This window comes from Coffea eugenioides, chromosome 11, assembly GCF_003713205.1.
Source record: "Coffea eugenioides isolate CCC68of chromosome 11, Ceug_1.0, whole genome shotgun sequence".
Taxonomy (NCBI): Eukaryota; Viridiplantae; Streptophyta; class Magnoliopsida; order Gentianales; family Rubiaceae; genus Coffea; species Coffea eugenioides.
Window position 1 is genome coordinate 48,438,772 of NC_040045.1, and position 15,952 is coordinate 48,454,723.

General features: G+C 36.7%; 3 protein-coding genes across 4 annotated transcripts; 2 read left to right on the plus strand and 1 right to left on the minus strand.

Moving 5' to 3' along the window:
* The first annotated feature begins 3,454 nt into the window (after positions 1-3,454).
* LOC113752795 lies at positions 3,455-3,796 on the plus strand. Its single transcript, XM_027296854.1, has one exon. It carries the CDS (start codon positions 3,455-3,457, stop codon positions 3,794-3,796), a length of 342 nt encoding a protein of 113 aa, XP_027152655.1.
* A 465-nt stretch (positions 3,797-4,261) lies between these two features.
* LOC113753046 (ubiquitin-conjugating enzyme E2 2) lies at positions 4,262-8,128 on the minus strand. Its single transcript, XM_027297120.1, has 6 exons — positions 7,910-8,128; positions 7,436-7,572; positions 7,293-7,318; positions 6,483-6,572; positions 5,107-5,195; positions 4,262-4,645 (listed from the first exon to the last, which is right to left on the minus strand). Exons 2-6 carry the CDS (start codon positions 7,558-7,560, stop codon positions 4,517-4,519), a joined length of 459 nt encoding a protein of 152 aa, XP_027152921.1. The 5' UTR covers positions 7,561-7,572; positions 7,910-8,128; the 3' UTR covers positions 4,262-4,516.
* Positions 8,129-9,552: 1,424 nt separating this feature from the next.
* On the plus strand, positions 9,553-14,985 carry LOC113751142 (translation factor GUF1 homolog, mitochondrial). 2 transcript variants are annotated; one of them, XM_027295020.1, is made up of 11 exons: positions 9,553-10,095; positions 10,756-11,485; positions 11,930-12,086; positions 12,174-12,228; positions 12,700-12,767; positions 12,839-12,943; positions 13,089-13,160; positions 13,377-13,490; positions 13,738-13,878; positions 14,144-14,203; positions 14,449-14,985. In XM_027295020.1, the coding sequence occupies exons 1-11, from the start codon at positions 9,727-9,729 to the stop codon at positions 14,612-14,614; spliced, it is 2,037 nt and encodes a 678-aa protein (XP_027150821.1). In that variant the 5' UTR covers positions 9,553-9,726; the 3' UTR covers positions 14,615-14,985. The 2 variants fall into 2 exon arrangements, with proteins under 2 accessions (XP_027150821.1, XP_027150822.1); XM_027295021.1 differs by lacking the exon at positions 12,839-12,943.
* Positions 14,986-15,952: the final 967 nt, after the last annotated feature.

Genomic DNA, 15,952 nt, shown 5'->3' on the forward strand with positions numbered 1-15,952 from the left:
GGAAAGCTGGTTAACTTGTCACCTACTTGATGGGCTTAAGGATTAGAAGTAGAAGGCAATTAAGCTTAATTACGTCTCTGCTTGATTGCTAAGCTTAGAAGTAGAAGGGAATCTTAATTACGTCTGCTTGATTAATTCTTGGAAGGATGTGAGAACTGAGAAGCGAAGAGTAGAAGAGAAGAGTAGGAGGGGAGGGGGACGGTTACCGTCCCTGTCAGTTAATGGCCAAGATTTGGTCAACCAAATTTGTAAGGTCCAGATTTTAACATATATGGAATTCACAAAATTTTGTACTAACGTTATTGCTGTTGTTCTAGTGTTACATCGTGTACAAATGATGTTACACCGAATGCAAAATGCACACAAGCTTTCAGAACAGTTGTACTGACAACCGTTCCAGCCCCGAATCCAAGTACAAGAGACAGCCTGGACTCTGGAGCCTGTTCACTCAGCTTAGTTAATACTGAGAGAAGATTCCCTCTCCTGTGTGTGTGTGTGTGTAAATATATATATGTATATAATGCTATATATATATATATATATAATGCTAAATGGGTGTCAAAGCATCTTGAACCTGAACCTGGAAAGGGCCCCGGCCGGTAGTTGATTTGGTGCACCATCCGTGGAATTGAAGAGCGACAAAAACCATACTCGAGCACAAAGGACCCATTGTTACAAACAAACCAAAATAAAAAACAGTTGAATGTCTCACATTACATCCGTCCCCATGATCACTAATTAAAACATTACAGATAAGCTGATTTTCACTATTGAGGTGAATTAGTTGCATTGAGATATTTTATGATCACTTAGGAAATAGAGGTGAGCCTGCCTTCGTGGCTAGCAAATTAAATGCTCAAACTTGTTTGGACTTTGGAGTGTAAATCATCGTAGTAATATTATTGACAAGTGTTATACTTTTCATTTTAGAATGATTCTATTACATTTGCCATTGCATCAAAATCAAAATTATTTTCAATTTTCGTTTCTAATATTATCTTCACATTTATCTATATTTTTTAATACTAAATTCAAATTTAAAATCTAAATTTTTGAGTGCAATTTTGATAATAAATCCGCTGACATCAGTACTTGAAATTTTGAAATGCGACCAATAATTTGGGACGAGAAGAGTGACCGATGAATGATATGGGAGCTCAACAACTACTTGTACTCCTGCACAACGTTAAAATCCATCTTTTGCCCACCCCCGCCAAGGATCTTAGAAGAGAACCTAAAAAGTCGGTCACCCAAAAAAAAAAAAAAAAAAAAAATCCCATGCCATCACACAGCTTTCCTGATGAAAACAAAATGATGAACTACCGACACAACTACAGCTAGGGTCTCCCCGACTAAGAGATCCGTCATCCTACATTTATATTAATTATTCAACACTTATTTAAGTCAAAAAAGCTTATTGACATGATTATCCCAAGGTTAAAAAAACAAAAGAAGATCATAAAACACGAATTGACGAAAATCTCAATCATTACCTGATTAATGACAACCCATCTTACTACTGTTTTAGGATTCATACAGTTTGATCTTGAGCCACAGCGCTGTGGTCGTCGCTGTTTTTGTCTTCGTAATCCGTTCCAATTTTGGATGGTTTTTCCACTAACCAAAACCGAAAGATGAAAAGGATTAATGGTTTAAGTTTCTGTCGTTGATACATTAGTAAGCAATGTTTGATGTGATGAAAGTGGAATCGTGTCGGTGCTAACTGTTGAACGTTGATGTGATGAAGCACCAAACAGATAAAAAATTATTAAGATCCACAGAGGAGCTAAATTGACAGCAACTGAATTATTATTGGGCTTTAGCCAGGGCCCATCGCCAGGTTGCATTTCTTCTGCTGATTATTTCTCTCTGTTTGGATCCACTTGTCTGTAAATATTTTTTATTACATCATAAATGCATTATTATTTTTAACACCTTTTTTTTTATTATTTTGACATACGTTGTCACATCATAAAAGATGTTACCATATAGCTCTTAAAAATTTTATCAAAATATGAACATATTAATATATCACATCATAAAAGTTGATACAATATCATTTAAAAATGTTTTCCAAATGCTGAACATGGTGCATCTGCCGGAGATTGTCCCGTCTGAAGTGCTATTTTTAGGAGTTTTAATAAAAAAAAAATGTTTTATAACTATTTGATATATTTGAAGTAAATATATGATTAAAAAATGTGTTCACGAAAAACGTAAATATTTTTTCTACAAAAAACGAGATGATATTATGGAGAATTCGTCTAAAACCATTTCGCATTCACGGACGGTAACCCTCTACAGCTCCAATTTCATCCCCACTGTAGCAATCTCCGGTTTAGTTTACCGTAGGGCTACGGATAGTGTCTACCCTCATCCAAGTTGCAATCGCGTGCCAATTGGCCCAACAAGCTCCCCAGAAGTACAGAAGAATAAAACATACTAGTACTAGTCATTATTCAACTATGTGCAGTAATCTGCTAAACGAGGTGAGCTAAGTCCGGGAGCGGGAGCGGAAGCAAAACAAACCTACAAAGCCGAGTTTGAACCAACATCCTTGAAATGTAAACAATCCGTCAAGTAGCAGTTGGATGCAAGCGTCCGCTGCATATAACCACACATTCGACAGAAAGTGCCCCCATTCGTTACCAGACAAGTCCCATATTACTATTCAGGTGATACATCCGCTCTGACATGTAATTCCTTTTGAGGGGTCTTGACTCCATACTCAATTTCTGCTGGACTTTATCCCACTTATCTCCATCAATTTTTAATGGCTTCACCGAAAATTTAGCATTGAAATTTTTTTTTTTTTTTAAAAAAAGAGAAAACCAAGGACGGTCCGTTGACTTGAACTGGTAAGTGCTTTGGCCTATAGATCTAAGACGTTCAACTGATTAGCCATGTCGTGGTTTATTTGATACAGAGTCCTGCAAGTCATGACATGACTGCTTGCGTAAAAACAATTTCATACTATTCCATAGGGGTGAGCAATTACGGTAATTACCGAATTACCACCGATCGAAATCGATTTCAATTTGGTAATTCGAATTCGGTAATTCGGTCGGTAAATCGGTGGTATCGAATTAGTAAGAATCGAATTAGGGTCGAATTTGGTTTTGGGGTTTTTGAATTCGGATTTACCGAATTCGAATTGAATTCGGTAAAACGGTAAAATATTACCGTTTTCAAATTCGAAATTCCGAATAATATTATACCTCAAGCTTTTGTCGTTTCCAACGAAACAAAAAGCGAAAGACGGAAGAAGATTCACAACTCAACAAACACACGTAAGCCTCGTCGTTATGACAACCTAAAACCATTCACACCTGGGCAGTTCATCTTCGTCAATTTATAGGACTAGAGCAGACTCCACTATTATCCGTATATTAGTTTATTAAAGCATAAATACTGAATATTTTGCTCAAAGAAATCGATCAAAGGAGAAGCAGAGATGGCGAAACTGTTGCAGGATCTTGTGTACCAGGAAGAATCTCCTTCGATTTACACAACAGCCCTATCTGGGATAACTCTCTTGTTTTTGGCTTACTTGGGTATCTCAGAAACCTTGGGAAATCACCTCAAGTACTCCAAATTCTGGAACGTCAATTCACAGAAATCTGGAGGGGGAATCAAACTACCCAGCAGAACTGGGATGCTTCTACTCTACAGCCCAGCAGCCGTTGCGGATCTTGCTTCATTTCTGATCTTCCCCGGTGGTGGAATCAGGTTCTTGATGCTCAAATTAGCTATTACCATTCACTTCTCCAAGAGGGTCCTAAATTATGATTTCTGAATTTTAATGATCAATGTGAATTGTGTGTTGTTTTGATTTCGAATTTCTGGAGTGATTTGTGATCAGTTACATTCGAACAATTTGTAAGTTGTGGCTCAGTTCAATAGCATTGCTATTTGCTGATGAAAAATGGGCCGAAGAAGCAGTTTTCTGGAATTCGGTAATTCGGTATTTTTTTGTTTACCGAATTGAATTCGGGTTGAATTCGAATTCAGTAGTGTCTAATTCGAATGCGAATTAGGTCGAATATTTCCAGAACCATTTACCGAAAATTACCGATTTCAAGCTACCGAATTCGAATTCGATGCTCACCCCTACTATTCCACGCATATCGAATACAAGAAAGGCATTATGTACAAAGACTCACATAAGGTCCCGTTTGGATTGCATTTTCCGTCATTTTTCATGGAAAAATTACTGTAGCGATTTGATGTATGTGAGGAAAAAAGGTAATGGGGAAATGTGTTCACGGAAAATGACGAAATTTTTCTACGGAAAATAGCAATCCAAGCAAAGCCAATCCATCGGGACAAGTGACACTTGAGTCCCTACAAGCCAATACATCACATAAATTTGCCAAATTGTTTCAACTACATCAGTTAACAATGTAGTGACGACATTTCAAAGAAACACAGGCCATTCTAACCAGGAGAAATGAGTTTCTGCTACCCAGCTTAGCTCATCATTTAGCAATCTCCTTCACCTTTGCAAGGAGTCATTCTAGTCGGCTGTCCAGCTCTGTTCAACTATCTCACGCACCTTCCTGTTGTATTCACGTTTATTCTCACTAAACAACCTTGCTGCTTCAGAGTTGGCTGGCGAGTTAGGATTTGGATCACAAAGCAGCGACTGCAGTTCATAAAGGTAAGGTTTGTGTATCAAGCAAACGAAATACCTCCAAAAGCTTTAAAAGAAGAGAACAAACAAACAAATTAATACTGCACCATGGTCCAATGCACTGTATATATACCATGCAGAAGTTAATGCCCTACAAACAGTAGTTAAGGAACAAATAATCTGATCCCACTCCAAAAGCACACAGATGCTTGCTGGGCATACTTCATGGTTTGGGAACTTATAAAATGCTTATCTACAAATAACCCACAACAGTGCATTTGTATGGGTGTGTATATATATACGTAGATTATACACAAGTACGTTAAGAGCCTACCCATGTAATGCTGAATAAAACGGAGAAAAAATGCACAACAACATAAAGCAATCATCACAATTTCATTCACATGTGAACCACAAAAATTTCTCAACCTTTTATGTTTCAAATGATGAAATGCTTAACACAATTATCGTACCTGAATAGATGTAAGTATAGCTGCTACATCATAAATCGGACTCCACTGATTTTGCAGAATGTCCAAGCAAATACTTCCATCAGCATAAACTGGTAAAGAGTGAAGAGAGAGAGATGCAGTGGTTAACCAAACCACAGATGACACACACACACTGAAAGCTAATGAAAAGCATACAAAACTATATCACTGAGATGTATAGAAATAGCTACTACTGCAACCAACCAAAGATCGGACCAATTTTTCCCCCCATGAAACAAAAAATAGAATGTAACACTTCAAAACCAACCCCCCTTCTCCCAACCCACCTCTCCTCCGGTTTGTGCCACAAACTAGACATCTGCCCTGTAGGTTCACTAAATTGCAGAGACATTGCCTGTTGTTTACTTCAGTTAAATAGAGACCTATTAAATAATAAACAATTACCAATAATTGGAAAAGGAAAAGTGGGGGAAAAACCTTAAACTACTTTTAAATGGTTGGCCCATACTTTAAAAGCAAGTCTAATCCTTCATTTATCAGCCACCTGCTATCACTGCCACTCATCCTGTGTTTACTCACACCAAAACACAGTGGTCTTCCCCCAGAAGCACCCAGCCAATCCAATCATCGACCCCAAAATTCTGCCTCGTTACCACTAACTCTCCCTGTCCCTATTCTTTTGCCCCTCCCAGAATCTGCCATGACACTTCAGTTCCCAAAGCCTACTTTCCCTGTGATTCCGTGGTACAACTTTGACCAGTGTAAAAGCCAATTAAGATGAGAAATAATCTACAAATGAATTTCATCAAGGCCATGGAGATTTCCACCTCGTAAGCTCTAAGAAAGCAAAATGTTATTGGCATGAGGTAGGAAAAATATCAAAGCAAGAAATTAAGCACAGCATTTTGTATTACTAGATAAACACCATCATGATTGCATTATCTTATCATTCCCCGCCATTTGTCAATAAGCAAACATGCAAAAGCCTGTTACATGGTTATCACTGTCCACTCCAACCCAACTCCAGCAACTCACCAAGCCAAGACAGAAAGCAAATTTGAGGATCTCGCACACGATGAGAATAGCGCTCCAGGCAAGTATAATAATTAGAGAGGAAGTCTACTTAGAAACCTTAAGTAAGTTCCTTCGTCTCATCATAAGTTCTCCAAATAGGACCACCAATCAACAGAGTTCTAGCACATTAAGATGCAACTCTCCTCAAGAAAGCACATTTCAGAATAAAGCTGATAACAAAGCTTGAGCATATTTCCGTGACTTGTCCAGATATCAAATTATTTGCTAATTCATTACTACAATAAAGATACATTATCTTGTACCATCATTTTAACAGCAACCATTCATCCGACTCGAGGAAGTGGTGAACATTATTCACTTACTATTTGGGTGAAACATTCTTGAAATGAACCGCACTGTCGGTGGCTTATTTGGATAATCCTCAGTAAACTGAAGTGTCAACTTAAACGTACCTAGCAAACAAAACAAGCAAAAAATGAATGTATACATCACCAAAAACACGAATGCATAGCGTCGTAGCTGAAAATAAAAAGAATGTGTCCTAAGCCTTGTCAACTAATGTTGTCCCCCAAATATTAAAAAAAAAAATGCACATGATTATTGCTACCTTTTAAGTGAATGTCATGCTAATGGTCCACTTAAGGAATGACAAAAAGCCATCAGCTTCTATGTTACATAGAATGTTAAAATCACAGCTATAGACCAAAAGAGAACATGCCACTTAACGCATGAAAAAATTCCATCTGTTGGTCATGAAATAGAAAAAGCATACCCTACAAAAGGTTTCAAAGGACAGCACAACAAGATCCACAAATGAGGAATAAATTGAACAAATTACTAAAGCAATAGATATAACAACAAAGCCCAACTAAGACCTATTCAACCTGCAAAAAGTCCAATTTCCACTAACAAAATCCCAAAAGAAAATGTGTGATTACGGATGCCTCAAACTACTCAATAAACTCCACCATCGAAAAAATGTAGTTGGATGAAATACAATAATTAAAAGCATAAAATACCAAAAAAGAAAAGCAAAAAACATGTCTTAAGGAAGAAAGGGAGGGCTTACAAACATGTATGTTCCAGAAAAAAAGAAATTTAAAAAAAGAACCACATCCAGTTCAAGCTAAAAGTTGATTAAAACTCATGTTTAACAGCAAAATCTGTCTTACCTCCATCCCAAGGAGTGTCGTCTGGGCTGCACATTAAAAACCAACGGAATCAGCAAATCAAATATAAAGCTACACGAATTAATATTAGGGCCGAGAGCTGCTTAAATAAAAAGGTATGCTTCAAAATTACACGCAGTAAATACCCAAATATAACAGCGTTCCAAAGCGTTATATTGTTATCGTAAGGGGCACCACTGATGCCGGCAGGAGGGTCCTGCTGTAAACGCTTGAAATCCCTCATCAGTCTCTTCCTCGCCGGCGTCGACATGCTCCGCGCCACCTGAATAATCAAAAGTAAGCTCAGTTCTTGCACAGAAAAGCAAATTTCCTCATCCAAGATACTAAACCAATCTAACGCCAGGAAATTCAGATACCATTTTGAAAAATTTTCAGCTAAATCTAGAAGTCCTGAATAAAACCCATTAAGTACAAACCAGAAACCCTAGATCCATACACATCACCAGAATCTCAGCCGGAAAAGAGAAAATTTGAAAAAAAGAGGATGCCTAAACACTAGATTGTAGACATAAACAAACCTATATACAAATGCGAGAAATATAACCATGTCCATAAGCTTGTGCACAAATGACTATGGAAGGAGAAAATAGAATTACCACCTGGAAGAAGAAGCGACAGCAAAATTAGAGATGGTGATGCGCCGGGGAGACGAGAGATTTGAATTGAAGATGGATGATCGGCCTCGGGCAGAGTTGACAGGGGACTGGGGAATTCTCTTCTATGGCAGTGTTGGAGATCCGTCGGCCTCTCATATATTTTACACAGACGACGGCAGGAGATTATGGGGGAGAGTTGGCGTCATATATAAGCTGGTGAGGCATATTTTATGCGCGTATCTACCCACGGATTAAGCTGTGTATTTATCGTATCGCGGGGTCCACGTCAGGTCTTACAGATCAAATTCCGGATTCGGAGCTGCAGATCTTTTTCACCAAGTTGCTCCTACTGTGCTCGGTATGCTGCCCTGGCAGGCAGGCAGTACAAAATGCAAAAATTTCAAATTTTGCATTTTGCTTATATCGGACATATAATTTTTAACCATAAAAAGTATTACAATAATTATCTCAAATAAATATTTTAAATAACTTCTTATCCAAACGAACTCATAAAAAAACTAGTTTTAGACTTGACGCAGCATTGGCATGCAAATGTTGTGGTGCTCCTGCTTACTATTGTTCATGTTCAATTATAAACGAATAAAAATATGGATTAATCTTGTATATATTGTTAATGTATATATTATTATTCTTAGATCAATATATACACTATCACCGTCAAATATATGACACATATGTAAAATTTTAAATTATTTTCATGTCTCATTCATCTAACTGTGATAATATATACACTGACTGTGCATATAAGATTTACTCTAAAAATATTATCAATTTAGACATTTAAACTTATGTCTCATCGGAATTTAAACATTTAAATTTAATTAATATATAACCATTGGATAATACCAATCAAGTTTATTAAAGAATAAAATAAGTAATGAATGACCCATGTCAGAGCATTATAAACCTGTAAAAAGACGCAAACTGATAAATATGTATATTAGATTGATCGAGATGAAGTTTAGCAATGCAATTAGTTTTATTACCATCATTCTTTCCCACTATATTAATGGACTTTCAAGAAGTAGTTTGAAATTTGACCCTCATCTTTATATTTATTTTGGGAGAAGGCAATAAAGGATATGTGAAGTCCATAAACGTAATACAATTTTTATTGAGGGAATTATTTGCAATAATATATCACTCTAGGGTCAAAAGAGTGCAAAAAGAATAATTTAGGAGCCCGAGCGACTAATTTCCTCATATAGGAATCTGGTTTTGACAACTTGCAAAAGGAAGGGGGCTTGCGCCTTGCCACACTTGCGGACATGAAATGTAAAATATGAAGGAAGTTAGTGGCTACCAAAATAATTACAGAAACTAGATGGCAAAATCTGTAACTATTCCCAACTTCAGGGGTGGGGGTAAGTTTAAATTTAATCAGGCCGCATTGAGATTGCAGAAAAAGAATGAGTTTGTTTGGATAAGAGTTTATTTGGATGATTTATTTGAGATATTTACTGTAGCACTTTTGTGATGTGATGTATGTTTGATAAAAAGGTGGTTAGGAAGATAAAAAGGTGATTGGGATTTGTGAGGCAAAATTTTTTTTTCCAAATTTCCTTTGTCCAAACAAACTAAATGACTACTTATTTTCCTTCTGTCTTAATTAAATTGAATGAATGAAGCCCTCTCCAGCCACCAAACACGCCGGCCTCCCAAAGACACCATAGCCGGCGACTCTGAGACCACCATTTTTAGCTTTTCCGTCATCATAATGTTTCAATGACACGTCACTAGAGAACCTTCAGGCTTGTTTAGTTGTTTTTGTTCCCACAGTTGATTGATAAACCCTGAAAATGGTCTCTCTCAGCAGAGCCTCTAAAACCCTGAAATCCAAATACGCTCAATTTTCTCATTTTATATTCATAGGCAGGGCCAACAACGGCACAGCCCCAGTAGCCAATAGTTGTAATAGTAGATTGGTTTCACCCTATTGCCAGTTGGGTTGGGGTCAAAATGCCTTCTTTTGCTCACATTCTTGTCGACATAGCATCAAAGACGGTTCAAGCATAGATTTAAGTCAATACCCTTGTGATAAAATTCGTAACTTCTCAATTATTGCCCACGTTGATCATGGGAAGTCCACTTTAGCTGACCGGCTTTTGGAGCTCACTGGTACCATTAGAAAAGGACACGGTCAACCTCAGTACCTTGACAAATTGCAGGTACTTAGTACTTTTACTTATATACCGAATTCTTTTCCAGAGTCTTGTTAGTTATGTTGGTATGAACATGAAGTACGTTTATCTGGGGGGCTAAAGTTTCTGTTCTCTGCTGCTGATATACTGGTATCTCTTTTGCAGTCATTTGGTATGTCTATAGTATGGTATCTATATTTTTCCACTGAATTTAGTTTAGAAAAATTGCTTGATTTGACATTTAGTAGCACACTTTTGTGTGAAGTGGATGAGCATTTTACAAAGTTGAATTACACTAAAGAATTGTAGTCAGTGGTATGTGCTTAAATTGTAAACTATTTGTGTGGATCGTAAAGGAGGGATTCTGCATGCAGAAGAAAAAGATAATGACCTTCTGAGACTGTAATCAAAAAGTAGTCAAGGTTCCTCTCAATTGAGAGAAATCTGAGAGGTATTGTTTCTACATCAGCACAATTTTAGTAATCACTGGTTGCAGGGTGTGGAATACTTGATGGCATGCTCAAGTCGTCTGCTTGACATACTTGATAGTGGGTGTTCTACAATCATCTGATGCACAGGATTTTAGCTGGTGTACAAAAGTCTTGCTTTTCTTCCCCTATCCTCGTTGCTTTCTTTTTCTCTTAACATATGTGTTTTGTTGTTGTTGTTACATTCTTGTCGGCTTAGGTAGAAAGAGAGCGAGGAATAACTGTTAAGGCGCAGACAGCAACTATGTTTCATAAGCACAACTTCTTGGGGAGTGATACGTACTTTTTACTGAACCTGATTGATACGCCTGGGCATGTGGATTTCAGCTATGAAGTTTCGAGATCTTTGGCAGCTTGCCAGGGTGCCCTTTTAGTGGTTGATGCAGCACAAGGGGTCCAAGCGCAAACTGTTGCAAACTTTTATTTAGCTTTTGAATCCAACTTGGCTATAATCCCTGTTATAAACAAAATTGATCAGCCAACTGCTGATCCAGACCGTGTGAAAGCACAATTGAAATCCATGTTTGATCTTGATCCAAGTGACGCACTGTTAACATCTGCAAAAACAGGACAAGGTTTGGAGAAGGTTCTTCCGGCTGTCATTGAGCGGATACCTCCTCCTCCTGGAAAAAGTAATTCCCCTTTACGTATGCTCTTGTTAGATTCTTATTATGACGAGTACAAGGGAGTTATATGCCACGTAGCAGTTGTTGATGGTGCTGTAAGAAAGGGCGATAAGATTTCATCTGCTGCAACTGGTCGATCCTATGAAATTTCGGACGTTGGGATCATGCATCCTGAACTCATCCCTACTGGAGTGCTTTTAACTGGACAAGTTGGATATGTAGTCAGTGGCATGCGATCAACTAAAGAGGCTCGTGTTGGAGACACTCTTCATCATTGTCGAAGCACTGTGGAACCCCTTCCAGGTACTTTATGGTTTTCTTAATTCCTACTAGTGTTCTTAATATCAGGTGATCCTAGACTATGAAATGCTAAAAAACTGGCTCATGATCAGATTCTGAACTTTTACTTCATTTGCTGCTCTTGTTAAGTAGTTGTTGTCTTGATAATAATATGTTGAATTGAAGTCTCAAAGAAGGGAATTGTTGAACTGACTCGTTATTGTGGAGATGTTAACATTTTTTGAAACTAAAGTTACCTGCCAAGAGGCGAAGGATGAGTATTGCTGCACTTTTTGATTCATGAATCCATGCATCTAATTAACTTCAGTCATTGTCAGCTGGAGAAGAAATCTGGGCAATTCGTCCTACCTGGTTTTGTTTTCTCTGCTAATTTGTGAATTATATTCCATATTTATCCATAGCTTTTCCTAACTATGATAATGCTTTTCGTGCTTTTGTTAATTGAAGGTTTCAAGCCAGCAAAACATATGGTATTTTCTGGCCTATATCCTGCTGATGGATCTGATTTTGAAGCACTTAACCATGCTATAGAGAGACTGATGTGCAATGATGCCAGTGTTTCTGTTACTAAAGAGACTAGCTCAGCACTTGGCATGGGTTTTAGGTCTACCTTCTTTAAGCTTTACAAATTTAGAGTTTGTCTTGGTTTCCTGCCTACTCTCTCCTCACGTGTTTGTTTTTTGGCCTATAGGTGTGGTTTCTTGGGGTTACTTCACATGGATGTTTTTCACCAGAGGCTTGAACAGGTATTGTTATATTTCTTTCATAATCTTTAAATAAAAAATGATTGACTGTTGGATCGTGGATGCATGTATTAGATTTTTACGTTTTATTGTGCTCTGCTGGTTGCAATTGTTGTGTCGAAAGTTTCCACAAATTTTAGCTTGTTCAAAAGTCAATGCACCTGAGATTTAAGTTATAGATATGTCTTTTCCTGATTTTATTTTGATATTGTTGAGGGAACAACTTTTTCACTGAGAAAGTCTGAAGTTGAAGGCTAATTAGGTTGATCAATAGACCCACATAATAGTTGCTTCTATTTCCTGGAAGAACAGCAGGAACTAGTATTTCTGCTTATAAGAATGAAAATTTTGAATTCTTATTATGTTGTCCGTTTCTTGTACGGAACATGCTATACACTCTATGAACTGTTCCAAACAAAGTTTTCTCAATCCTTGCCTTACTTATATTATGAAGTTTTGATTTATGCATAATAGGAACATGAAGCACATGTCATTTCAACTGTTCCGACTGTACCATATATTTTCGAGTACTCAGATGGAAGGTATGTGGATATATGTTGACGAATATGGTATGGATGCTTTCTCCTCTGATTTTTGTTTATCCATCTTTCAGCAAGTTAATAGTTCAGAATCCTGCTACATTGCCTTCAAATCCCAAGCATCGTTTGACAGCTTGCTTGGAACCTACTGTGGTAGCTACGATAATTATCCCTAGTGAGTAAGCTCTCACACTGGGGTAGCTACTATTATTATCCTATCAATTTTCTATGTAGTGTGCAAGCTTTCTGTTGTGCTTTGTTTATGTGTGCTGCTGAAACCTAGATGATGGAAGTCATTTACTTAGATTGCCTTTCCACTTGAAGGTATGTCGGGTCTGTTATAACTCTTTGCTCTGAGCGGCGGGGGGAGCAGCTAGAGTACTCATTTATCGATAGGTATATCGACACTCTTTCATGATTACCACCTTCCTAATTTCTAAAATTTTCTTAGCCTTTTTAGTTGATGCGGGTCTACAATGACTATCAGACTGAGGCTGAGTTAACTTCCTCATCTTGTGTTTCATTGCAGTTACCTACAATGCATTTTTATTTGCTTTCTATAAAGTTCAAGATTCATGTAAATACTGATCGTTCATATTCAATGTGTTTCAGTCAACGTGCTTTTATGAAATACCGTTTACCATTACGAGAAATTGTTGTGGACTTTTACAACGAATTGAAGAGTATAACATCTGGATACGCATCATTTGATTATGAGGATGCAGGGTAAGTGTTTTTCCTCACCGCTCAACCCGCTCTGTCTTGCTCTCTCTCATGCACACACAGCCACATAAAAGCACACATGTATGCATAGAGAGACATCAAAGAGATGTGAAGTGCATTAGAGTTTCCACAATAATCTTCCCATCAAGTCGTGTCATTTTGTATAATCAGTAGCTCACTTGGCTTGAATTTTTTTTTTTTTTTTTTTTTTTTTGGGGGGGGCCTGTCTCAAAATTTGTTCTATTAACAGATACCAGACCTCAGATTTGGTGAAACTTGATGTTCTCTTAAATGGTCAATCAGTTGATGCTATGGCGACTATTGTCCATAAATCAAAGGCACAACGTGTTGGCCGAGAACTTGTGGAGAAGCTGAAGAAATTCATTGACAGGTAAGTTGATAAAAAATTAGTAGTTTCATCATAAATTTTTGTTCAGATAGCCCATTATTTGGGGAAAATTTTCATAAACACGTCTTTCAATCACCTTTTTTTTTTCCAACTACTTTTGTATCTCACATACATTACATCCTAGAAAGTGCTATAGGTTCATTCTAAACAATTTTCCCAAATAATCTTCTATCTGAGCACTATGATGAAGCTTTTGTCTGATTTTTATTGGGAACTCCCTCAGTTTCTGACCCTGACAACTGAACAGGCAAATGTTTGAGATAACAATACAAGCTGCCATTGGATCAAAGGTCATTGCCAGAGAAACGTAAGTTGCTTAATTGATTTCAAAGAAAAACTCTTGGACGACATCATCAAATTAGTTCTTGGATAATGTTTTAAGACCACAGTGGTTGCTGGTGTCTCTTGCTGTGTGAACCTGTTATTGTTATGTGCTAAAAGCCAAGTTAATGTTATGGATGTCAAAGTAAACTTTGAATTCAGCCTAAAAATTTAAGCTTTGATATCCCTTTTCTTTACCAGATTTCTTTTTCTCTGCTTCCTGTCTTTTAGGCTCTCGGCTATGAGGAAAAATGTACTTGCAAAGTGCTATGGTGGTGATGTTACCAGAAAGAGGAAATTGTTGGAGAAGCAGAAAGAAGGGAAGAGGAGAATGAAGCGTGTTGGCTCTGTTGATATACCTCAAGAGGCTTTTCATGAGCTATTGAAGAGTTCATGAAGATAGGAGAGCTCTTTGCTCATCGTTCATGCCCATACTCCATGAAGAGATTTTTGTCTAGTATTGAGTTTTCCTGAACAGTTCGCTTGGTAATTAAACCATCGTTATGAGTTTCGGATTATCTTTGTGGCATCGTTGAATCAACCAAGGCAGCCTTCCTGAAAAAGGGGGAAAAAAAATTAAGGTAGCCGAATTACTTGCTGGTTTGGATCAATTGACGGAGTCCAAATTGTATGCTGGGTTCTCTTTTGCGTATTTGGTCGAGCATCGGAAAGACCGGCAATAACGTTGACGTCGTAGTTCGGTTCCTTTGGACTTCTTCTTTTTTTTTTTTTTTAAATATATAGCGTATCTTCAATAGATTGTCCTTTTTTGTGGACTGTAACATAACAAAAAATTTTTGTAGGAGAAATTGCTGATATTCTACTCTTTTGATAGAAAAAGGATTAATTTTTCGTACACTGATAATATATACATTGTTATTAGATGAATGACAATAATATAAAATTTGAATATAAAATTTAATTTTTACATGATGTCATAAATTCAACGATAATAATGTATATATTGTCAATGCATATAAGATTTGCTTATGGCAAAATCCCAATATTGGGCAAGAAATTGATTGGCCAAGTATTTAGGTGCCAGTTGCATGTGAACCGGTAAAAAATGTTTCTGATTACCATCTGCTCAGGTATTGTTGAAATAAATTATTTTGTATTTCTAAAATTAAGTATTTTAATTATATAATTTGAATTGAGTTGAGAATGTTATAAAATTTTCAAAATAAGAAGGGATAATTTTAGAGACATCCTTTGAGGTTTCTCATAATATCACTTAATTTCTCCGAAGAGTTGAGATTTTTAAAATTTTATTTACCGCTTATATCGGTTTGACAATACTAAATATTCCTATTAAATATCACAAATCGACAACATCACCCTATCTCTTAATAAGTATTTAACCAAAAATAAAATAAAATAAAAATTTAAACCAAAATATGTAGATTAAAAAATAAATTGACATCTAATAATGACCCATGTTTCTTTATATCGAGGTCGTGGTTGGACAACAAAGAACGTGGGTAAATTAAATCTAGTTGAAGTTAATCACTTAAAAAGATTTTTATGGGTAATTGACACCTTGAATGTTTTCATGGACAGTTAGAAGGAAGTCAAAAGATTTTTTTAGGAAATATATTTTAATACATGATCTAGTTTAAGTTCTACTGAAAATTAAAATAATTTCTTCATACGTGTGAATTTTTCAAGGTATAAATTTTGCTTTGGTTCTAATATAACAAAAATAAATAGTTTAAGTCAAGTAATTTACACCTTA